The sequence below is a fragment of the Vespa mandarinia genome, chromosome 2 (assembly GCF_050613455.1).
Source record: "Vespa mandarinia isolate Hongniang chromosome 2, ASM5061345v1, whole genome shotgun sequence".
Lineage (NCBI taxonomy): Eukaryota > Metazoa > Arthropoda > Insecta > Hymenoptera > Vespidae > Vespa > Vespa mandarinia.
Window position 1 is genome coordinate 3,689,337 of NC_140811.1, and position 24,195 is coordinate 3,713,531.

The 24,195-nt window shown below is 26.0% G+C and overlaps 6 protein-coding genes across 9 annotated transcripts; 3 read left to right on the plus strand and 3 right to left on the minus strand.

Moving 5' to 3' along the window:
• Positions 1-1,489: 1,489 nt before the first annotated feature.
• LOC118439667 (putative GTP-binding protein 6) lies at positions 1,490-3,508 on the minus strand. 2 transcript variants are annotated; one of them, XM_035861549.2, is made up of 3 exons: positions 2,051-3,508; positions 1,792-1,981; positions 1,490-1,732 (listed from the first exon to the last, which is right to left on the minus strand). In XM_035861549.2, exons 1-3 carry the CDS (start codon positions 3,074-3,076, stop codon positions 1,506-1,508), a joined length of 1,443 nt encoding a protein of 480 aa, XP_035717442.1. In that variant the 5' UTR covers positions 3,077-3,508; the 3' UTR covers positions 1,490-1,505. The 2 variants fall into 2 exon arrangements, with proteins under 2 accessions (XP_035717442.1, XP_085521075.1); XM_085664949.1 differs by having other exon boundaries at positions 1,490-1,746.
• Positions 3,509-3,619: 111 nt separating this feature from the next.
• LOC118439666 (uncharacterized) lies at positions 3,620-6,871 on the plus strand. Of its 3 annotated transcripts, XM_035861547.2 has the most exons (7): positions 3,630-3,733; positions 3,921-3,948; positions 4,158-4,496; positions 4,571-4,828; positions 4,936-5,346; positions 5,465-6,337; positions 6,453-6,870. In XM_035861547.2, exons 3-7 carry the CDS (start codon positions 4,197-4,199, stop codon positions 6,618-6,620), a joined length of 2,010 nt encoding a protein of 669 aa, XP_035717440.1. In that variant the 5' UTR covers positions 3,630-3,733; positions 3,921-3,948; positions 4,158-4,196; the 3' UTR covers positions 6,621-6,870. The 3 variants fall into 3 exon arrangements, with proteins under 3 accessions (XP_035717439.1, XP_035717440.1, XP_085521074.1); XM_035861546.2 differs by lacking the exon at positions 3,921-3,948 and having other exon boundaries at positions 3,620-3,733; XM_085664948.1 differs by lacking the exons at positions 3,630-3,733; positions 3,921-3,948 and having other exon boundaries at positions 4,173-4,496; positions 6,453-6,871.
• Positions 6,872-7,988: 1,117 nt separating this feature from the next.
• On the plus strand, positions 7,989-11,400 carry AMPKalpha (AMP-activated protein kinase alpha subunit). Its single transcript, XM_035861303.2, has 10 exons — positions 7,989-8,377; positions 8,717-8,935; positions 9,022-9,163; positions 9,239-9,477; positions 9,588-9,794; positions 9,862-9,967; positions 10,083-10,417; positions 10,510-10,664; positions 10,736-10,898; positions 10,962-11,400. Exons 2-10 carry the CDS (start codon positions 8,833-8,835, stop codon positions 11,051-11,053), a joined length of 1,542 nt encoding a protein of 513 aa, XP_035717196.1. The 5' UTR covers positions 7,989-8,377; positions 8,717-8,832; the 3' UTR covers positions 11,054-11,400.
• A 1,607-nt stretch (positions 11,401-13,007) lies between these two features.
• Crk (Crk proto-oncogene, adaptor protein) lies at positions 13,008-16,094 on the minus strand. The gene is made up of 3 exons (XM_035861251.2): positions 15,502-16,094; positions 14,808-15,163; positions 13,008-14,726 (listed from the first exon to the last, which is right to left on the minus strand). The coding sequence occupies exons 1-3, from the start codon at positions 15,534-15,536 to the stop codon at positions 14,248-14,250; spliced, it is 870 nt and encodes a 289-aa protein (XP_035717144.1). The 5' UTR covers positions 15,537-16,094; the 3' UTR covers positions 13,008-14,247.
• A 726-nt stretch (positions 16,095-16,820) lies between these two features.
• LOC118439585 (protein VAC14 homolog) lies at positions 16,821-20,243 on the plus strand. The gene is made up of 7 exons (XM_035861304.2): positions 16,821-17,531; positions 17,598-17,979; positions 18,060-18,648; positions 18,774-19,345; positions 19,434-19,552; positions 19,640-19,719; positions 19,814-20,243. Exons 1-7 carry the CDS (start codon positions 17,428-17,430, stop codon positions 20,113-20,115), a joined length of 2,148 nt encoding a protein of 715 aa, XP_035717197.1. The 5' UTR covers positions 16,821-17,427; the 3' UTR covers positions 20,116-20,243.
• A 219-nt stretch (positions 20,244-20,462) lies between these two features.
• IKKepsilon (I-kappaB kinase epsilon) lies at positions 20,463-23,399 on the minus strand. The gene is made up of 4 exons (XM_035862010.2): positions 22,720-23,399; positions 21,426-22,599; positions 21,164-21,365; positions 20,463-21,091 (listed from the first exon to the last, which is right to left on the minus strand). Exons 1-4 carry the CDS (start codon positions 23,141-23,143, stop codon positions 20,657-20,659), a joined length of 2,235 nt encoding a protein of 744 aa, XP_035717903.1. The 5' UTR covers positions 23,144-23,399; the 3' UTR covers positions 20,463-20,656.
• Between the last annotated feature and the right edge of the window lie 796 nt (positions 23,400-24,195).

The following is a 24,195-nucleotide window of genomic DNA, read 5'->3' on the forward strand; positions in this document are numbered from 1 at the left end:
AATGGTTAGAGCTTGAAAGCTTTGGTGGTACCTACTTACTCACGATCGGAGAACTCGTTGTTCGTACGAGTCCTCTGCCAAGGCTCGTATATCAAACGCTCTTGGTAGACTGAGCCAAGTGTAACGAACTTTCCTTATCTCGTTCACTCTTCACCGGATTTTCGTTTATCTTTCTCTTTCTCTTTCTCTCTCTCTCTCTCTCTCCCTCTCTTCCTCTAGTATCTTTTCGTCATGTCGACCGAATAGATTTTCATTTTCCTATCTCAAACGAAGAAATTTTTATAGAGATAAATGATCTTGTTTATTATATTAATGGGGAGTACATCAAAATGTCTTTTAACATGTCGATTAATTAAATTTTGAGTAAAAAGTTGAATAAAAATTGCTATGAAAGTTTTTTATCTTATAAAAAAAAAAAAGAAAAAAAAGAAAAAAATAAAAAAAGAATTTTATAGATTAACATTATATTCATTTCGATAGATCCTATATACATACGTATATATGTATGTATACTTCATAGAATAAAATATATCGTTTCTCTTCCTAGTCTGGTATTTATATTAAAGAAACGTCTATCTCTCGTTGTGTTGTAAATCAAGAAAACAGACATTTACATATATGAGAGAAATACTGATGTTACATTCATAGAAAATTTATCGCTTGTTTTTTATTGGTCCCTTTTAAATGTGCTTAATTTATGAAATAAAATCGATAACGGCTGTGCTACTGTAAGAGTATAGAACGATTCCTAAAAAGAAATATAAAAGCGTATTATTGAAGAGGTTTTTAATCGCGAAATGTCACTTCTTTGACTACAAAGTAAACGGTAGTCGGGAAGAGAATTTAAAAAGAAGAAAAATCGAACGATATAACATTGGCTCGCATATTTTACACTGGACATCACATATAGATTATATAATCGATATTATTCCCTTTTATCGTTCCTACAACGAACAGGATACGTTTGTGATAGATGCTACGCATTGTGGTAATTCGATCAAAGCGTTTCCGATGCTCTCTTCGAGCTTTTATTACTCTTTCGATATCCACATATTTCATTATTCGATGAAAATAATAATAAACCAAAATAAATTTTCAAAAGATAACAGTTGCTTTAGAACTTTCTCCTTCGTTTTTATATTATTAAACGATTATGAATTTAATGATCCTAAATTAAAAGTGATTAATAAATTTCTCGAATTAATTCTTTTCAACGAATAGATTTGTTGATTTGATATTTTAGATCTCTCTCTCTCTCTCTCTCTCTTTCTCTCTCATGTGTACCATACATCTGTTCTTTAGAAGAAACCGCCGGACGGAAGACACGTGCTATGCATGTGTTACGAATAAGTCGTAAAAAAAGATGATCTTTTGATAACAAATACCTATCGATAGAACTACGTAAATATTATTATTTAAATATATATACTATATATTTACATATATACTATTAATTTTTTTTTTTAAATATTACAAGAAAAAACTTGCATTACCGTAATCGAATTTTATTCTTTCAAAAATCGCTTAAATTCATTAATTGTTAAATCAGTAGCTACAACATCGATAAACATATATTGAGGATCATTAGTGTCCGGTTCTAAATTTAATACCGTTGTCCATTTGTATAACCACGATGATGCTAAACTTCCAGACTTTACTCTAATACGTTTCACTGACCTACCTGTTACTTTGAAAATTTCTTGTTCTAATTTTAATTTTAATTCATCAATGCCTGTAAACAATCAACTGATAAAAAGTCAGTAATAATATATTATCTCTAGTCAAATTTACCTCTTAAATCTTTACAGGAAATAGCAATTGTATTTTCATCTATGTCAACCTTATCAATAAGATCACATTTATTAGCCACATATATTATTGATTGGTTTTCATTTAACATAGGTTTTATTATTTTTTCTACATGTTGAAATTGTGCCTTCATGTCAGGATGACTAATATCAAAGACATGTACAATAACATCCTGCAACATATTAATAACTATTATATCTGTATGAGACAAAAAATTTAATATTAAAAAACTGATATATACAGAGATTATAGCATCTTCAAGAGTAACTATAAATGGTGCTAGTAACATTTCTGGTACATCTTGAATAAAACCTATTGTATCCATATATAACACCTTCTGTCTACATGGAAGTAACCCTTCGTAAGAAATTGTGTCCAATGTGGCAAACAATTGATTTCTTGGTTTTAAGCTTTCATCTTCTGATAATATTTTTATTAAAGATGATTTTCCAGCATTTGTATATCCAATCACAGTTATACTTGGAAAACCAAATTTTTTTCTCCGATTCCTACTGTCTTTTTTATTTTCCTTCAATTTCTCTAATGCCTTTTTTAGCTTGGATTCACGTGCTTTCAACAATTTTTTCCTATTTTCATCAAAATTGATTTGACCACTGTGTTGATCATAAACTTCACCCATTTTCTTCCAAATATATGGCAATTCAGCCAAAGCTACCTGTAATTGTGCTTCAGGAGTTTTAGCATGTTCACGAAATATATGTATGATTATTGAATATCGATCATAAATAGGCAAACCTAAAACATTTTGAAGTTCCATTCTTTGTATATGTTTTAATAAATTTATGCTAATAAATATAGCTGTAATTTCTTTGTTTTTTTTAATTTGTTTCACAAGATTATCAAGTCCACCTGAACCCAATAAATATTTTTTTTGAAATGACAATAATGGAGCAAATGTTTTATCTATTACAGTCCAATATGGTAAACTCTCTACGAGTGCTACTGATTCAGCCATTTGCAATTCTGGTGTAGTATTCTTTTTCTTATCTTTACCCCATTTTATATATGGTTGCAATAAAAAAACTTTATGCCCTCCAGCTATTACTCCAAGATACTGATTAGAAATTTCTTTGTATAATTCATGCTCTTCTTCGGTTTCAATAAATTCTAATACTTCTGTAGTATGTTTGAATTTACATAAAACATTACATATTGCTGAGTCTATTTTTTTATGCATTAAATACATGCTTTTGTTCAACAAAGTTTTATTTAATCGAACATGAAAGAGAGATCTTAAAGTGTACATTTTGATTTTTTTTTTTCTTTTTTTTTTTTTTTTTTTTTAATCTTTTAGAAAAAAATATGTAGAAGAATTTATATTTGTTTACATGTATAAAACTGCATTGAATTGATCAGACTTGGAAATAAAAAGAAATTAATTCAACAAAAAACAATATGTAGAAAATAATATTAATGATATAAATAACGTTTAAAGTTGTACGAAACACAACATAACCTCTTTTTCATAGTTACTAAGAATTAATTAATAAGTATCACTCATGTGAAGTGTCAATTCATTCATATTCGAGTTTTTCTAATGTTCAAGATGTACTCAAAAGTAGAATAATACTTGTTTACTAACAGTTTAATTGTTTTCATTGTTTTGATTTACCACCTTTCTATGCATATCTCTTTACAATGTAACTATGATGTATTTCCATAATATGCATTTTAAAATCACGAAAATATACGGTAGATGCTTGTAAACATCAATCGATGAAAAATACGTATCAGCCTTAAGGATTGTGATTCACTATATATAGAGATTATATCTCTATATTCACTACCTATTTAGAGACCATGCGTATACCATCTCTCAACTTTCCTTTAACAATGACTTTACAAAAGACTGTCATTGATAATAGTCAGACATATTTGTAGGAAGCTGTATTTTGTTTTGCTTGTACGTAAATATAAACGCTTTTTTAAAATTGTACTTGATAAAACAAAATTTTAGTAATCATATTTTTTAATAATAATGGTATAATTGTAATCATCAATTTAATTATTAAGTTCCTTTGAGTTAAGTTGTACAGTTATATATTGTTATATTGTGTCATATTTATTCTAAGAAATCTTATATATTGTAGATTTTAGAGATAAGAAGTAATTATTCAGGTATAGATTTTAATTATTATATATTATTTTATAAATCTTAATTACTAATAATTTCATGCTATTTTCATTTGTTATATTATATTATTCTTTATATACAGATTTGATTTTTTTTTCTTTTTATTTCTACATATACTGTTTGATAATATATTTCTTTATATATGGATCATTATGATTTCATTTAATAATTTTTATTTTAAACAAATTTACAGCTTTTTGTGATGTAATTGGATACATTTAGTGACCGAAATATGGATTCACAAGAACAGCATTCATCTGATTTCATTAATGTTAGTCATAAATCAAATTCGTTGTCAAAAAACGACTTTGAAAGTCTTGGTTTTGTTATTGACAATGGCAAGCCCAGATTTAAATTGGATGAGCCTGTATCTACAAATTTTCTTCCAAATATCGAATTGACGAAGTCAGAGGATTCTCTCGATGACAGCGACACATTATCTTTTGTCATACTGGGAAAGAAATCGTTAGATTCTATACAAGCATCGTCTTTAGCAACATACTCCGATATTCAACAAAAATGCATGTCAATTGTAAGATATGAATACTGGGAATTAATTTATTATGTAAGATGTTTTATAAATTATTAATATTTAATATTTTGTAGGATTATAATTCAATAATATCATCTTTAAATTCTTCTGAAATACAACAAAAGTTAGCAGAATTGTTACAGGAGAATGTCAAATTAAAAGAAACATTAAAACAAAATACTATAGCTATGAAACAACAATTTAATACTTTAGTAACATGGCAAGAAGAGGTAATGAATGTTCACAAAAATCATAAGCAAAAGTTTAAAGAAACCAGACAATTGATCAATGTTCTTAAACAAGAGAATGCTGAATTGAAATTAAAACTTTGTGTAAGTTAATTAAAAATTATAGAAGAATCAGAAAATAACTAAAATAAATTAATAGATTTATTCTATTCTAATGTCTTAAATTAATAAATATTAAACACTTTATACAGGTTGTAAATATAGATGATACAATGGTTGGCAATACGAAGGAATTTAGTAATTCAATTCATTTAAATCAGTTGCAAAAGAAAATATCCTCTTTGACGGATGAACTATGTAATTTTAAATCCAATTGTGCAAAATTATCTGAAGATGTTGAAAAATATATCAGTTTACCAAGCATGACGAATATGCAATTGAAAGAAACTAGTTACACAACAGAAGAGCAAAATCTTAAAGCAAAAGAACTTGAAGAGCAAGATCTTAAAATAAATGAACCTGAAGAGCAAAATCTTAAAAGAAATGAACCTGAAGAGCAAAATCTTGAAAAAAATAAACCTGAAATAGGTGGTAATACAGATCAAGTTCAAGTTAAAGAAATAAGTCAGCTTAATAATTCGCTCAAAGATGATATAAAATCGGTAAGGAAGTTTAATAATTTCCTTATATATTAATATATATATATATTAATATATGATTTGTTTAGATCTTTTTTCTTTTCAATATATTTTCCATTAATAATATAAACCTTTTTTCTAGCTACATTGTTCCATAAATCTTAATATGACACAAATATCAGATCACATATCTCCACAAAGTCATTACTTTACACAAAGTATAAAACAATATGGAGAAATGTTACAGGAAATGACTGATTGTTTCATTGCACAAATTTCTCGGTATTCTGCTATACAAAAATGTATAAAGGAATGTATAAATATATTAGATGCTTGTGAAACTATAAAATTACCTGAACATTGTGATACAGTTGAAGAAAACTGGTCACTACAACTTGAGCAGCTACAAATTTACAAAGATAAGTTATCAGTCTATCAGAAAACGTTACATGAAGAACAATTAAAATTAATAATCGATAGACAAAGTTTTATTAAGATTCAGAACCAATTTCAGAAAGTATTTTCAGATTATAATTCCATTTTGTATGAATTACAAATAATATCAGAAGAGAACATTAGATTAAATATATTGAAAGATAATATCTCTAAGGAAAGTTCACAAAAAATAACTGAATTAGAGAAACATAAAAATGAAAATGAACAAAAATTCAATGATATTAAAGCTATTTTAGAGCAAGAAAGAGAAACTTGGAGCGAACAAAAAAAGTTATTTGATAATCTTAGAAAAACTTTAAATATGGAATACAAACGCTTAATTGATCAAAAAGAAATGCTCTTTAGTTTACACCAGGAAAAAGCATTAGTGGACAAACAATGTCAATTACATAAGAGTAATGAAGAACTTTTACAAGCAGAAAAAGAAACATTGGAACAAAAATGTAAACAATTGATTGTTGATGCAGATACTTTACGTATTCAATTAGAAGAGAAAGAAAATGCTCTTATACAACTCAGTTTGATTAAAAAAGAACTAGATAAAGAACTAATGCAACAAGTAAGTGAATTTTACTTTTATTTTTTATATATTTAATTATATTATACGATTAAAATGTTAGCAGATATAAGATATCATTCATACTTAATCATTTGTATTTTCATATTGAATACAGAAAAATGATATAGAGCTTCTAAAAATACAAATATTGTATAATGAAGAAGATTTTAATTCTGAGAAGAAAGCTAAAGAGGAATTATTACTTGAAAGAAATCAACTACAGAAAGAATTAGAAAATGCTTATAAACAAACGGAACATTCATATTATGGAGATTTAGAATAAAAGTAAACTTCTGCAAGAAAAAGAAATTTCTTTTATATTTTAAAGAAAAAAAGCAAGTATTTTAATTTAATATTAATCTATATCATGCCATAAATCTATTAATTATGTTGTTTATAGCATAAATTTTAAATTCATAAATATATACAATCAATAATTATTATGTTTAAAATATTCAATTAGATTTGAGTTTCACTTTATTTATAAATTATTAATAAAAATAATAGATTTATGTCATAAATAATACTATTTTAGTATTTATAGGTCACACATTTTTTTTTAAGCTTTTAATAATTTGTACAATATTTTTTTCAAAATTTATAATTAATTAATACAAGAAAAATTTTAATTATATATTAATTCATGCAGATTAACAATAAAATAAAAATTCTTTCTTTTATATAATTTATTTAATATCTTTCCTTATCTAATATCCAGTATGTGATAAGTAAAGGATAATATATTATCATACAAGATAAGTTTGATTGGTTTAAAACATAATAACCAAATATCATTATATCTTTATTTTATTATTTATTTTTTTATACAATATTGATACTTATACAATTTTAGATAATAAAATAATATATATACAAACTGTGTGCGTGTGTATTTATGTGTATGTGTTTGTGTATGTGCATATTTAATTGTTATTTAAGATTACATAGCATGAGAAATTATTTTTTTATTTTACATATTAGTCTTATGAAATCCTAAATAGTGCAAAGACAAAGAAATATATACATAAAAAAAAATAAAATAATATATATTTTTCTTTTACACTATATTTAAGAACACAATGATAAATATGCTGTAAACAAAATATCAATGTAAACTATGAATTAAAGATATATGGTATTATATTGTGTTTGTATGTAGCATATTTTATTACCTATTGTATACTTATAATGTAATAAAAGAATCTTCATTCAAAAAATAGAATCCATTATTTTCATTCTATATGTATTGAATTCGCTGCTGTTTCTTTCTCTCTCTCTTACTCTGTTTTTCTCTTTCTTTCTCTCTCTCTCTATGTGTGTGCGTGTGTGCGCGCGCGCGTGTATGTATGTATTAAATTACATAAAGATTTTTTTTTTTTTTTTATATAACACTTTGCAAAGTTTAGTTGCATGTAAGCAATTAAAACTAAGTTCGTAAAAATATTTGATTAGATAATCTTATACAAAGTAAAAATAATTTGTAAAATAAATATTATTCTAGCACTTACGATAGCATAAGTACAGTACAACACGTGGAAAAATGCTGAATAGCGCCATAGTATATTTCATGTTGGTAAGAAATATACATATATATACGTGCATACATATGTGCGCGCGTGCGTTGTGCAAAATGCATTTTCATAACGTAAAGTAAAGCATTACGTGACCAATAGAACATCGATAGCTTTGAAAATACAACGTGCGGTAGCGCACTGTTCAGTGTTAAATTTTCCGTCATTTTTATTTCTTTTTAAAAATATTTTCGAACAAATAAGACGTTGCAAACATTGTTCAATTGTGTATATATATATATTATTATTATTATTTTTCTTTTCTTTTTTCTTTAATATATTTTTCTGATAGATACACCTCTTATATGATACATTTACGATAAGAATTTCTAACAATTCATTGTTTTTGTTGTTTCGTCAGTTTTCCTTTTTTCACAACGATACTTCGTACGTCTTCCACAAATGTATTATTAATGTATTCGCGATATCTATTTTTTCTCATCCTTGTAATTTAGTTTATAAAGATCGAGTAAGTACATTATAATGTATATATCAATGATATATATCAATATTTTATTTTATTTATCTTTTCATCATTTAAAGTAAATTTATTTCACTTGTTTACTATTTATATATATATATATATATATATATATATATTTATTATATATTTATATATATATATATATATATTATATATTATATATATAAATTTTTTTTTATAATTTAATTCCAAAATAATATATTTACTTTTTTTCACTATATATAATCTGTATAAAAGAGCCGTATAAAAAATTATGATACTTGTTTTACATGCTAATTTTTTTTATTTTTACAAATTATTAAATACAGATATATATTCTTATAGGAAAGAAATGAATAACAGAAATTAAAGAAAATTCTATAAAATAATGTGACATATCCATTGTTTTTAGAAAAAAAAAAATTATTGTCATCAATTCTTCCTATGTAGAGTAATTTAAAATGTCTGAAAAAAGTCAAACTAGTCAACCACAACCTATCGTTAAGATAGGTCATTATACATTAGGACAAACTTTAGGTGTTGGTACATTTGGTAAAGTAAAAAGTATGTATACAGTTAAATCATAATAAAAAATATGTATATAATTAAATACTTTATATTTATTCAATTGTTTTATAAAATTCTTTCAGTTGGTGAACATGTTTTAACAAAGCATAAAGTTGCAGTAAAAATTCTAAATCGGCAAAAAATTAAAAGTTTGGATGTAGTGGGTAAAATAAGACGGGAGATACAAAATTTGAAATTATTTAGGCACCCTCATATTATTAAATTGTAAGAAGAAGAATTCACTTCTTATATTCCATTACTTGAAACTATTACATGTCTTTTATTACTTACAATATACAGATATCAAGTCATAAGTACACCAACAGATATATTTATGATTATGGAATATGTCTCTGGAGGGGAGTTATTTGATTATATTGTAAAACATGGAAAACTGAAGGAGCATGAAGCACGAAGATTTTTTCAACAAATTATTTCTGGCGTTGACTATTGTCACAGACACATGATAGTTCATCGTGACTTAAAGCCAGAAAATCTTCTTTTAGATCATAATCTTCATGTGAAGATAGCAGATTTTGGTATATTTTCCTTTGTAATTTCAGTTTATGTTGATAATTATTATATTAACAGGAAGTAGTCTGAATGAATAATTGAGAAAATATATCATATATAATTTAAATAAATTTAGGTCTATCAAATATGATGATGGATGGAGAATTTCTACGTACGTCATGTGGTTCACCAAATTATGCTGCGCCTGAAGTAATATCTGGAAAATTATATGCTGGTCCTGAAGTAGATATTTGGTCATGCGGAGTTATATTATATGCTTTACTTTGTGGTACATTACCATTTGATGATGAACATGTGCCTACATTATTTCGTAAAATAAAATGTATGTATCATATATTTACCATAATTTTAATTTCTTAAAAATCAAATGTCAAACATTTCTTTTATAGCTGGAATTTTTCCTATTCCGGAATACTTAAATAAAAGTGTTGTTAGTCTACTATGCCATATGCTTCAGGTTGATCCTATGAAAAGGGCTACAATTGAAGATATAAAGTATACATTTTTTTCAAGAAATAATTATTTTTTTATAAAAGATATAATATTGATATATATATATATAATATAATATAAAAGGCAAACTCTAATGAGATAAACATCTTAATTACAGGAAACATGAATGGTTTCAAAAAGATTTGCCGTCATATTTATTTCCATCGCCTGTAGAACAAGATTCTTCTGTGATTGATATAGATGCCATTAATGAAGTTTGCGAAAAGTTTAATGTGAAGGAAGCAGAAGTTCATTCTGCCTTACTTGGTGGTGATCCACATGATCAACTGGCAATTGCTTATCATTTGATTATTGATAATAAAAGAATTGCCGATGAAGCTGCTAAAGCAGAATTAAAAGACTTTTATGTGGCATCAAGTCCACCACCAGTTACATTTAGTCCAAGTGATGCTAATAGCAGTCCGCTAAGACCTCATCCAGAAAGAATTGCTCGTGAGTAAAGAATGTTATTATGATATTTTACAATTTATATTAAAATTAAAGAATTATTATAATACTATATTAATTAAATTTTTTAAATGTAGCATTAAGACAATCCTCGCAAAGTTCATCCGCATCAATGCAAGGAAGTAGAGGTACACCAGTGAAACGAGCAAAATGGCATTTAGGAATAAGATCACAGTCCAAACCAAATGATATCATGAACGAAGTTTACCGTGCAATGAAGGCACTTAATTTTGTAAGAATTATTTTGGTACAATGCAATTTCTTTATTTATGTCTTTAATATAATTAAATAATATTTATTTAGGAATGGAAAATAATAAATGCATACAGTGTTAAAGTTAGACAGAAAAATAAATTAACTAGCAGATATAGTAAAATGTCGTTACAGCTTTATCAAGTTGATTGTAAGAGTTATCTGTTAGATTTTAAATCTTTATCCAGTGAAGAAACAGAAGATATTAGCAGAGGTATACGAAATTAAATTAATTGCGGCTTTTTCAATGAGCATTGTTAATGTATTTAAATTTTAGATCCCTCTTTGCCACCACCTCAAGCAACTGGCCATCATACTATGGAATTTTTTGAAATGTGTGCTGCATTAATTACACAATTAGCACGGTAAAGTGACTTCTGTTACATATATTTTACATTATTTTAAATATTGGTAAAATATCTTCTGTAACTGCTAAAAAATTATTATAAAATAATGAAATTTCTGTACGAGATATATGTGTATAGTGAGAAATGGATAGTCCCTTTATTTTATTATATATATCAGTATTTTAAAATCTTTATGAGAGGTCATCAAATCTTGTTTAGTTTAATACTATATTTGATTAATGATAATATTTTTATGTAATTTCGTAATATTGTAAATATCAAAATTTTATTATTTACAATTAGAAACAAAGTTATCGTGTTATTGACGATCGAGTACTTTTAAAATGAAAAAATCAAATATCGATTAATTTTAAATTATAATCAATACGACATTTATAACATTTAATTTAATTTAATTTAATTTAATTTAATTTAATTTAATTTAATTTAACTTAATTTAATTTAATACAAATATGGTAATATAAAAAAGAAATTTTATTGTCTGATGTAACTGTCATTTATTGATATATGCAATGATGGAATAATACATTATAAATTTTATGTTATTGCGCTATTACTTACCTACCTCATACAACATTAATCTATCAGTACATTCGTTTGCTAATAAAAATTTAATTTATTATGAACAAAAATTAAATATGTTTGTGCACGTTTAGAAAAATATACATTATTATATCTTATCATATCTCAATTGTTTTGTCTAGGTCATCGGTTACTAGATATAGATCATCATTTATAAACGAAGTTTTGCATAAATTGATTACTGTAATTAATAATGCAATATGAGATAATCTTAGAAAAACAGAAGAACTCTATGAAAAATCTTTAAATTGTAAAATTATATAATCTATATATATGTATATATATATATATAGATATATATTTTTGGACACACAAGGGTGTTTAAAAACATAAATGTTAACATGTATATATGTATGTATAATAACTTAAAACGAAAATACACGTTAAGCACCGTGTTATATTAAAATTATGATGATTAAAAATAAAATTTGTACACAATGGCACATTTTACTTATTTCAATTTATACATTTATATTTTTATGATCATGATGCTGCCTGAAAAAAGTGCTCAGTGCGTCCTGATTTAGTTACTAATTTTTAGTACTTAATTAAACAAAATTAATATAAAATATATATATATATATATATATATATATACATATATATATATATATATATATATACATATATATATATATATATGTATACACAATTAATATATGTTATAGTAGATTATCTGATGTTATATTAATATTAAGCGAGGCTCCTCAGTATCCAGCTGTAGAGTCTATGTTGACGCATTCATACGCCCATTCATACCATATATAAACGCATATTTCTCGGTAACAATAATTTCCGCATTATAGGCGGTAGTTCGTGTGAATAATACCACAGGAATTTCGATTCGCATGCCCCTTTTTTTCTACTTACAGCAAAGTGGGTGAAAGTTTTATTTAATTCGAAATAAAAATGTTGTCTACATTATAATGCCACGTAAAGTAAAATGCTATTAAAAATGTTCCCTTGAGATACGATAAATACAATATCATCGAATCGATTTTTTTTTTCTTTTTTTTTTTGTGCTCAAAATGTTCTCATACACATAAATTTCGCGTGTAGATATAATATATTTGCAATATTATTTATTTTTTAATACTGTAAATGTTTTTAGGAAGAACATGTTTACTTATTGTATGATGATGGAAATATCAAATGCTTTTAAGAAAAAAAATTTTATATAATATGTTGTGCATATTTTACAGTATAAATTGTTGCAATCTTTAAAAGTAAATCATATTTTTTATAACTAGGAACTTTTAAGTTTTGAGATATATCAAAAGCAAATATTACAGTAATAACATAAAGACCTACACAAATTCACATATAAAAGATTTGATATATAATATATATATATATATATATATATATATATATATATATATATATATATATAATGCAATTTGTAATGCAATTCATGTTTCCATCATTAAATACATTTTTTATTAGTGTATCATTTTTTGAGAACACGATCTATGACTAATAGTAAGCAGTGTACAATGCATGTACCAACACAAAGATATTTTGGATGCCTCTAAATAAACTTTTATAATTAAACAATTGAGCGCATAAAGTATATAATAAAAAATTTTCTATTATCTATACATAATATTATTTATACATAAATTCTATTCTTTTTAACATTCTTTTAAATATCATAAGAAAAAATCGTATAATGCTGATATCAATTTCCAGTTTTTGTCAAAAGTTCATGTTATACTATGTATATTAATTTTGTTTAAATATTTGATTGTGATTCACGTTAATAGGATTTAATAGAATAATAAAATATTTCTGCAAAATAGCTCTACAATAGTCATCAAACGACTAGAAAATACTTCTATACATTAAATGTAATAATTCATGGAAAAACTTAGATATTAACATAAGAGAAGTATAACTTAGTAATATAGATACATTTTATTTCATATAAACCAGTCTAAAAAACAATATAATATGATTCAATAATATACTTTAATTATGAATTTAATATGTAAGCTGTTTTTTATCCAACAGTAGATATAATCTTACTGTAAACTCTTTCCATAACTTATATAAACAATTCTTTTTATTTATTACAGGCCAGCATCAGGCTATTACTTGAATATCTTTTAAGAGCACATATAAATGTATGTGTAGATAAATGTATGTGTAGATATACATATGTATATGTGAAATTGTATTCATGTATTGAGTTTAAATGGTATTTTTTTTGTGCTTCAATGGACTTACACTCTACAAACTAACTTTGAAAGATGAAAGTTTTAATTTAATAGAAAGCATATCCATTTATACAGATATGAAGCATATATAAGTTTAATTTTTATCAATTAATAGATTGTTTTAATGTGTATTTTATTCTCCGTGATTCCATTTTTTTCTCTTACAAATATACATACACACACAAACGCGCGCTCATGCATACACACACACACACACACACACACACGCACGCACACACGTTTTCAACTTAAAAAAAATTAATGTTGTTTTTATGATCATAGAAGTGTAAATCTCTGTATTGGTACATAAAATAGCTGCAATACTAGTAAATTGAGGTGATAAAATGGTCTTCATTGATCACACGTTCTGTACATTATTTTTGGAAGATTTCTGTTAAATTTCTTGATTGTCTTCACCAGTTTCATTATCTACAAATTCTACATGTGTAAATGGAAAATGACCTACTTTGCCATGCAATTCACCTTCCCATTGGCCATTTATGTTTGTTTTTGTTACCTTTATCATGTCACCTACTTCTAATTTTAGAGCTGTTTTATCATATGCATTCGGTACTCTTGCTTGTTTCACTTTTGCAAAAGCAGGTAATGTTCTCTGAATATTTGATCTACGTGTAGCAGTACCTGATCCTGTTTCTGAATGAGATACGTGTGATAAAGAAGGAGGAATTGAATTAGAATTAGATGCAGAAGTGTTGCCACCTGTTTCCAATCGTGTATTATTTTCGATACTAGCATGACTGTCCTCTTCATATTTTTGCACATAAGGAACAGGGACAGATCCAGTTTGACCTACACTGTTCCTGGCTGTCCACCACTGCTCTTCATCTTTTGAGATCACAGTAAGAATTTCTCCTATAATATTATTAGACATGTTATATTTTTTATTTATGATTTAACAACAAAGTTAAATAAGAAACTTGGAAATTAATGTACCTTTTCTAAATGGCAAATCATCTGGATCATTACCCTCAAAATCATATTTTGCAATTACTTTTTGAGTTTTCTTCGGTGCAGGTCTAATCAATGGTGTTGTATCAAGGTAATGGAGTTTATAAAATGCCAAAAGATGTGGAATATCAGGAAACATTTGATCACCAATTCGATAACATATTTGATCACCCTGTGGTATCTTATTAATTATATAATGACTAACTTTACTATCTTCTCGAACGCAAAGGACAAAGTCTCCATGGATAGATGTACTATCACGTACTAAAAAAACACCACCTTCTTTTTCTCCCATTAATAAATCAGAAGCATCCTGGCGTGACATAGCGCCGAAGTACCAACTATAAAAAAGAAGTAATAAATTATTGTCAACATATTATTTAATGCAATAAACACCTATACCATTATTAACATTATCATGTCTTTATAATAATAATAATAATAATTATAATTAATAATAATAATAATAATAATAATAATAATAATAATAATAATAATAATAATAATAATAATAATAATAATAATAATAATAATAATAATAATAATAATGAACTTGTTGTATTTAGACTATCTTTCAATCAAGAAAATTATCATTATGTTTTTAATATATTTTATTAGTTATAAATGTTATGATTATGAAAAATGAAAATTATGAAAAATGTTGAGATTTTAGACATACCTGGATTTATCATATTGATCAAAGGTACCAGCCATTGTTTTTTATTGTAATTGTACTATTGTACCAACGAATAATCTTAATTACTATTTAATTGTAATACATTGCAAAGAGTATCACTTAGAGCATCACATAAAAACATGCATAGCAGAAAATTACACACAATTTAGTGATTCAGTCATATAATTTAACGAATGATATCAGTGTACGAATTAAAAGAAAATCTAATTATCGAATATATATATCTTCAAAGAAAATTAACAATTTTGTTAATAAGTTTGACACTTATTTATAAGAAAATTACTTCGTTATAAAATATTTTCCATATGAATTCATACAACACAGAAATGTCACGGACATGTTTAATATGAACATGTTCAGATGTTACACTCAATTACGATATAACTCATTGAGATATTTTTGTTGTTTTTTTATGTATGTGTGTTTTTTACACTACTATACAAGCTGTATACCGATATTTTGTGTGTGGAAGAGTTATGCAGGTAAATTATATTGGAATAGCAACCTTAGAAAAAATGGTTGCCACTGTAAGCCATACTTTTCAACCAATTTCTAATGTGACTACATATATACAATGCCGTTCATAGATTGCATGTAATTGACATTCTGTTTGGAATTCTTATACACGACCAATCAAAAAAGTAAGGCTAGTATATAAACCAATTACGACACTAATAAAGAATATAATTTTTATATTGAATATTATATTAATAGAGAAATTTTACAATTTTTAAAGTAATAAAAGAAAAAATAAATATTCATTGCCAATTGTATTAATTTAAGAAAATAATTGTATTTTATCATTATAATTATCATTAAACAAAGTTACAGTTAATTTGTTGATTTGGTAACACTGTGAGATAAAAGGTACCAATGATTGTAACGCGCGATATTCGAACGAACATATTGATATTTGTCGAAAAGTTTTATATTCAAGCCTATTCATTACCCCTTGTTTTATAATAATTTATATTAGCAATGAATCCAGACATTATTTATTCATTTTAATGAACAAGGTCTTATTTTAAAGATGAAAGTTTAAATGAGGAAATGGTTCTTTTGTATTTTTGGATGTAATTTAAATGTGTATGTGCATATGTATAAAAAAAATGCTCCTCTTTTTCGAGAATAATTTGTACATAAAAAGAAAAATTTTCCAAAAATTTGATAAAACCATCCATTCGCATAAATCTTCGTATTTGAAATGAGATCTCGTTTATCAATAATATATGCAAGTTTATATACCGATACGATAGACAGATAGTGGGGACAATGTTTCCCTATTGCACTTGTAGTTCATATTTCGTCCATACCAGTCGTTGAAATTACACCCGATTCGAAAAGTGATAATTGCCTTAATAATTAGTTTTATTATTATATTTAAGTAAAATAAAAATTTGTTAATATTTCTAATTACACATTATATGAAGCAACATTTTTAATGGCTATAACAAGAGGATTTAAATCTCGTTTATGCTTCATTAACAATTGATTGTGAATACGATTTGGAAGTGTGTCATAAAATAGTGTTGACATTTATTCCCCTTTGGACAAGTCCCGTTTTTTAGTCATTATTTTTCTTTTTTTCTTTTTCTTTTGTTTTTCGAACGAAAAGTTTTTTTTTTTAATTGTTTTACTTTATTAACTTGTGAAATTAAAAGTATATTAATTATACAGTAAATTAAATATTTTAGACAGTAATTCCCAAAAAGAGAAAGTTTATTATAATCGGATTACGTTAATTATATTCCTGTATCACTATATCGTCGATATAACTAGTGATAACCTCAAGACACTTCGACGAAGAAAGTCGAATTTTCTATCATAGAAACTGCCTTTGGTTAAACGACTATAGATTTTTATGAATTTTAATGTTATATTTGATATTATACTAATAAATATTGAGAAATGATGTCAGATCGAGATTATGCACCATTAAGTGCAGCATGCGTTCGTTCATTAAATGACAAAATTTATGAGAAACGAAAAGCAGCTGCTGTGGAAATAGAAAAGTGAGGTTATATTTACTATACTATTTGTTTTATCTATATGCTAATGACCATTTAAATGATTTTTAGAATGGTCAAGGAATTTGCTACACACAATAATACCGTTCAAATTAAAAGATTATTAAAAGTACTTGGTCAAGATTTTGCAACTTCACAAAATCCGCATACAAGAAAAGGGGGTTTAATTGGTCTAGCAGCTATAGCTGTTGGTTTAGGAAAAGATACTGGGCAATATATTGAAGATTTAATACATCCAATAATAGCATGTTTTTCTGATTCTGATTTAAGAGTTAGGTATTATGCTTGCGAGAGCCTTTATAATGTAGTAAAAGTAGCTAGGGGTGCGGTATTACCACAGTTCACAGATATTTTTGCAGCTTTAAGTAAATTAGCATGTGATTCGGAACAAAATATAAAATCCGCTACAGAATTACTTGATAGACTTATGAAGGTAATAATACTTTTTTTTTATATATATATATATCTAGTACTTTATAATTATATAAATTTCATATATACATTTTATTTTAGGATATTGTGACAGAAAGTGGTCTGTTTGATTTAGTTGGTTTTATGCCACAGTTAAGAGAACGTATTTATACTAAAAATACATTTGGTAGACAATTTGTTATAGCATGGGTATCTGTCTTAGATGCTGTACCCAATATGGATTTTATTACATTCTTACCAGAAATACTTGATGGATTATTTAGAATTTTAGAAGATCCAACACCAGAGATTAAAAAGACAACAGATATAGTTCTTGGTGAATTTTTGCGTAATATAAAATCGAATCCAGCAAGAGTAGACTTCTCAGGAATGATTAATATTTTAATTACTCATGCTCAAAGTACTGATGAACTATTGCAGTTAACAGCAATAACTTGGATTAAAGAATTCGTACAGCTTTCTGGTCCGGTTATGTTACCATATATGTCTGGAATACTTGTGGCAGTGTTACCATGTTTAGCATACGATGGAGATACAAGAAAAAATATTAAAGAAACTGCAACTCAAGTTAATACAAATTTAATGAAATTAATAATGATGGAAAATTCAGATGTTTCAAATAAAGTTTTAATAAATGAAAGTAATATTAATTCTGCTAAAAAGTCAAAAGGTATCATTTGCAAAAATATTAATTTTGTTGGTAATTAATGCACTATGAAAATGTTTTTCATATATACAATCTATATGCAACCGATGATGAAATTTTTTTAAGCTTTAAAAATATTTTCTTTTCAGATGGTAATCAAAATTGTTCTTTGGCTGAAAGTTTAGATCTGTCTAGTTTGGTAGAAGTGCTCATCAAACATTTAATGTATATGTCTGTTCAAACTAAAGTTGCTGTTTTAAAATGGCTTCATCATTTATTTACAAATATTCCACATAAAATGTTTGATCACATAGAAGTATTATTCCCAATTTTAATGAGGTCTTTAAGTGATAATTCAGATGATGTAGTACAACAAACTTTAGTTGTAATGGCTGAAATAATTAGTTCAAAATCTTCAGAAGCAATTACAGTTGATTATCATAATGAAGTGCAAAATAAATATTTTACAAAGTTTATTGTAAATTTATTAAGACTATTTTCAACTGATAGAAATTTATTAGAAGAAAGAGGTGCTTTCATCATAAGAGAATTGTGTGTATTACTTAGTGCTGAAGATATATATAAAACATTAGCAAAAATATTATTATATGAAGAGAATTTAAGTTTTGCATGTACTATGATACAAACTTTAAATATCATTTTGCTAACAAGTTCTGAATTATTTGATTTAAGAAATAAATTAAAAGACTTGGATTCTTCGGTGAGTATGAGAATAGGATAAATGTTGTTTTAATTAAATATATTTTGTTTCTAATTATGATTTATGCTCAATACAATATTGTATTTAGGAAAGTTGCGATTTATTCCAATGTCTTTATGAATCTTGGTGTCATAATCCAGTTGCAACTGTAGCCTTATGTCTTCTATCACAACTTTATCCCCATGCACTTAACATTATCAAATCATTGTATCCTTCATTATATATTCACAATATATGCAATTTATATTATTTACACAGACACAATAATATTTTTCTTAATTTTATATCATATAGTGAAAATATCGAAGTTACTGTTGAATTTTTGACAGAAATAGATAAATTAGTACAGCTTATTGAATCGCCTATATTTACATGTGAGTAAATTTAAATTTCTTCGATTTAAACGTGTTTAATATATATGTGTAATATTTATATTATTAATGTATGTAATCTATTTTTTTTTTTAAGATTTGCGTTTGCAGCTATTAAATAGAGAGGATAATATTGACTTAATTTATGTACTGTATGGTTTGTTAATGATACTTCCTCAAAGTGAAGCATATGCAACTTTACAGCGACGACTATCTGCAATTCCTCCAGCAACAAAACCATCGAGTCTTAAGAACAATAAAGTATCCAATAAACAAAAATTAAACTTCATTGAGTTACTATATCATTTTCATGCTGTCCAAGACAAACACAAAGAACATAAACATAAACAAAGATTAACTTCACTAGTTGAAAGGAATACAAATCAAGTTGATGTATAATATTATAACTAGTATGATAGAATGTAGAATACATTTAATTGTTAATTTTTAATGTGTATATAAATCTGTTAATTTTTTTATTGAACATATGTATTGATGTAAAAAAATCACTTTTTAAATTCGTTTCAATTGTATTATTATATTATATATTATTATATATACTACTTTTAATTAATTTAAGTTGAAAATAAATAATTCATATATAAAATGTACGTGAAATATGTAAATCGTACTTTTACTAAATCTATGTTAAATTATTTACTGCTTATTTTATATTTGATATTAAATATATTCAGTCTTTTTTCATAACACTGTGTAATATTTTTATAGATTAACAAACATGTTTTCAACATTTTAAACTATTTCGTGCTGTTCTTTTAAATACTTTACATATTAAATATTTCTAATATTTATAAAAGAAATAATTTATAGTTTAAGAAATGATCTTAAAATTAATTTTTATGAAATAATCACAAAAAAGTTTAGAGGTAAAAATAATTGTACATAGTTTCTAAAGTATTATTTCTAAAATATCATAGTTTTAAAGTTCATATTCAGAGTCTTCTGCATCTTCTAATGTATCCATCGTCGATAAATGATCAAGTTGATCTATTAAACGTCCATTATCATAGAGAATTACGGTTATTTGTTCTTGCATATCACAAATTTTTTTCCATTTTTTTGTACTTTCTTCAGCAGGTGTATTTGCTTTTTCATTTGTTTTAAATATCCCAGGAAGTTCATCCAACAAATGTAAAAGACTATCATGTCGTTCTTTGCTTTCTTGAGAAAGTCTATAAGAATAAGACTCCAGAGTGAGTTCATAATTACCTACATCTTTGTCTAAAATTTGAGCTTGTAGAAATACAGTCTGTGCCATTTTATACCAATCAGCAACACATTCAGATCGTTGAGTCATTGCTGGTATACACTCTGTTTCAAGAAGTAATTTTATTCTACGACCTGTTTCCATTACCTATACAAGATATGGAGTAATAATTATTTTGTTTTACTTTAAATATTATACTATATTAAATATATTTAATACCTTTATACGTTCTAAAACATGAAATTGTTCATCATTATAAGTAAGACTACGTGTAGCTCTATCTCTTAGCAAGTGCTGCCAGCCATCCCTTAAACGATCAACCAATGTAGCAGCACGTTGACTTGCTTTTGCACTCCATGGGCACCATAGCCCACGTGTACTGTTTTCCCATTCTCCACGTAAACTACCTCCTTGTATATACCTAAGTGAATTATATCAATATAATATAATCCATTAATATAAATATAATAATCTTTTATACCTTTGGTGAAGTTGTGCAACTGCAGGTGCTAGTTCAGTTAATAATTCTTTACTCTTTAAATCTAATTCCTTTTTCCAATTTTTAGGCTCAAAACTGATTTGATTAGCATATTTTTTAAGTACTTGTCTTGTGAAGTTTTCACTTCTTTCTATGGCTATTGAAGTGACTTCTGTTGCTTTTGTAAACTCTTTCAAATGTTGGCACTTGCCTAATACTTTTGTAAGTTCAGTAGCTAAAAGTCCACTGAAAGCTTCTATTGCATTTTGCATTAATTTACTACACAATGATAATTTATCAATTCTGCGTTTACAAACATGTCCAACTGAACATGCTACTTTTGCTTGACTAGCATCATTTTCTACAGAAACTAGATTTGCAAAGACTGGAAATTTAGGTAATTCACTCTCTATTGGTAAAATAACATTATTGTTTTCTTTAGAAAATAACATAACAGGTTTATCAGCATCCATGTTTGGATAACCTTTTCCAGGTGTATATTCCTCAATAATATTAGTAAGGGGCATTTCTCCAAATAAAAGTATCTGAGCATGTGGTGGAATTTCTGTTTGATCTTGGATATAAGCCTGAAGTGCTACAAATTTTTCTTCAGGATGTAGAAAAACTTTTATTAAGCTAGCTCTATGTACATTAAATATATGAATGGGTTTTCTACACAGAGTATCTGTAACTTCTGTGAAAAATCTATCAAAACTCCATATTCTCTGTGGGTCAACTTCCAATAAGCCAGCTAATAGAGGAGTTACTATTTTTTTTAAACCATCACTTAATTGACAATTTTGAGGTAATTCTCTACTCCATTCTATAGGACCATTTTCTGAAGTTTGCATACCAGATATAACTCCAGATGATTTTTTAGTTGTTATGTAAAACATTGTCTCTTTATTTCTACGTCCACCAAATGGCCTAAATGGTAGATTTCCTGTAGCAACATGATACAGAGTTACTCCTATGGACCAAAGGTCAACAGTTGCTCCAAAAGTTTTGCCAACAGGTTTTCGTAAAACTGCTCTTTCATACATGTCTGGATGTAGATATTCCTCAGTACCATAAAGAGAAACAAATTGTTGATCCTCTTGCAATTCTCGTGCAGCTCCAAAATCAGTAAGTTTATAAATTGTACTACCATCGTCAGCAATAAATTTCATAATATTACCTATCAAGAAAATATACATTTAAAAAATATACATATACAAAATACAATATATGCTTATCAGATAATTATTAATAATATACATAATAATATACATAATATACATAATTTTAAATATCTCACCTGGTTTTAAATCGCGATGTACTAAATTATTATCACGTAAATGTTTCATTCCAGCAGATAAGTGTTCTAAGACTAATAGAAACTCATTTTCTGCAAGACCATAAGTATTTTCTGGATCATCTAAAATATTAAAAAGGCTGCCTCCTGTACAAAGTTCCATTACAATTACTTTTCCACGTCCATCTTGCTCTTCTTCTATGGCTAACAATTTGACAATATTTTCATGTTTAACTTTTTTTAATACTTCAAATTCTCTCATCTGTACATCATGTGGACGCATATGGCTTAGTTGATTAAAAGTTTTTACTGCAACGGGCTCTCCATTGTTTTTATTAACTCCTTGAAACACTGCACCAGTTGCACCTTTGCCTAATACACTGGTTGTGCACCAAACATAATTTGCAGAGCCTCGTAGAAAGGACATAATGGTCTGATCTATTGGATTATTAGTTACACTTTGTAAATCTTTTGATACATTGGATGACAGATTGTGTATCTATTTAAGATTCCTCATTTAAAAGAATATTTTTAATTATTTATTAATTTATTATTTATTTTTTAACTTTACTACTAAAAATAAAATGACTTATTTATATTTACTAATTTTATATTACATAATTTACAGTATTATATATATCCTTTTTTGTAAATCAAAGTAACATAATCCAACTTAGGTGAAAACATCAAACTTTGTAATCATGACCTATCAATTTGACGTTCATCGTTTATACGAATTCGTAATATGTATTGCTGACAGTCGATAAAGCAGTTTCCAGTGTTACAAATTTATAATAATTATTAGCAATTGGTAATTTGAATTATATTATAAATTGACAATTTTATTCTTGAATATAAATTAAAAATATAAAAATATAAAAAAGAATATATATATACTATAGAACTAAGAATAGAATTACTAAGGATAACATATATACATATATATAGAATATATAAATATATATATATACAGAATATCTACACATTTATTTGTTTCTAAAAATAAAAAAAATTCTTCAAAATAAAGTGCAGTTATATTAAAAATAAAAATATAATCATGTAAAATTGAATTATATATTCTCGAAAACGTACTATCCAATGTTGTCCTTAAAAGTTTGTACTATTTTTAAAAAAATGTATAAAATACAATATTTCATATTCAACGATGCGTTCAATATAAACATGTAAAAAAAAAAAAATAATACATTTAAAAAATAGAAAAAGGAAGGGAGATTATATGTTCGAGTAAATGAAATGGATTTGAAATATTGTAACTTTCTTCCTTCATTTCGTAGTAGAATACGAAGAAGCTTAACATCTTACATAAATACATTGATAACCTACAACAGTTCTTTCTCCGTAACAAAGGTCATCATTGATGCAATGAAGACATCTTTTATTATTATTTTTTTTTAATTATAGAATACACGTTAATATTGTTTGAATTGTCATATAATCATAGAAAATAATCGAACGTTC

Coding starts and splice junctions, on each gene's coding strand:
- LOC118439667 (XM_035861549.2), bottom strand. CDS start 3,076: ATGTACACTTTAAGATCTCTCTTTCATGTTCGATTAAATAAAACTTTG. Junction 1,982..2,050: donor TTGAAGATGCTATAATCTCT/GTATATATCAGT, acceptor AATATGTTGCAG/GATGTTATTGTACATGTCTT. Junction 1,733..1,791: donor TTCCTGTAAAGATTTAAGAG/GTAAATTTGACT, acceptor GATTGTTTACAG/GCATTGATGAATTAAAATTA.
- LOC118439666 (XM_035861546.2), top strand. CDS start 4,197: ATGGATTCACAAGAACAGCATTCATCTGATTTCATTAATGTTAGTCAT. Junction 4,829..4,935: donor AATTGAAATTAAAACTTTGT/GTAAGTTAATTA, acceptor CACTTTATACAG/GTTGTAAATATAGATGATAC. Junction 6,338..6,452: donor ATAAAGAACTAATGCAACAA/GTAAGTGAATTT, acceptor TATTGAATACAG/AAAAATGATATAGAGCTTCT.
- AMPKalpha (XM_035861303.2), top strand. CDS start 8,833: ATGTCTGAAAAAAGTCAAACTAGTCAACCACAACCTATCGTTAAGATA. Junction 9,164..9,238: donor CACCCTCATATTATTAAATT/GTAAGAAGAAGA, acceptor TACAATATACAG/ATATCAAGTCATAAGTACAC. Junction 9,968..10,082: donor GCTACAATTGAAGATATAAA/GTATACATTTTT, acceptor TCTTAATTACAG/GAAACATGAATGGTTTCAAA.
- IKKepsilon (XM_035862010.2), bottom strand. CDS start 23,143: ATGTCCTTTCTACGAGGCTCTGCAAATTATGTTTGGTGCACAACCAGT. Junction 22,600..22,719: donor ACATCGCGATTTAAAACCAG/GTGAGATATTTA, acceptor TTTTCTTGATAG/GTAATATTATGAAATTTATT. Junction 21,092..21,163: donor ATGTTTTAGAACGTATAAAG/GTATTAAATATA, acceptor TATCTTGTATAG/GTAATGGAAACAGGTCGTAG.
- LOC118439585 (XM_035861304.2), top strand. CDS start 17,428: ATGATGTCAGATCGAGATTATGCACCATTAAGTGCAGCATGCGTTCGT. Junction 19,346..19,433: donor TAAAAGACTTGGATTCTTCG/GTGAGTATGAGA, acceptor TATTGTATTTAG/GAAAGTTGCGATTTATTCCA. Junction 19,720..19,813: donor TGAATCGCCTATATTTACAT/GTGAGTAAATTT, acceptor TTTTTTTTTAAG/ATTTGCGTTTGCAGCTATTA.
- Crk (XM_035861251.2), bottom strand. CDS start 15,536: ATGGCTGGTACCTTTGATCAATATGATAAATCCAG. Junction 15,164..15,501: donor GATCAATATGATAAATCCAG/GTATGTCTAAAA, acceptor TCTTTTTTATAG/TTGGTACTTCGGCGCTATGT. Junction 14,727..14,807: donor TGATTTGCCATTTAGAAAAG/GTACATTAATTT, acceptor ATAATATTATAG/GAGAAATTCTTACTGTGATC.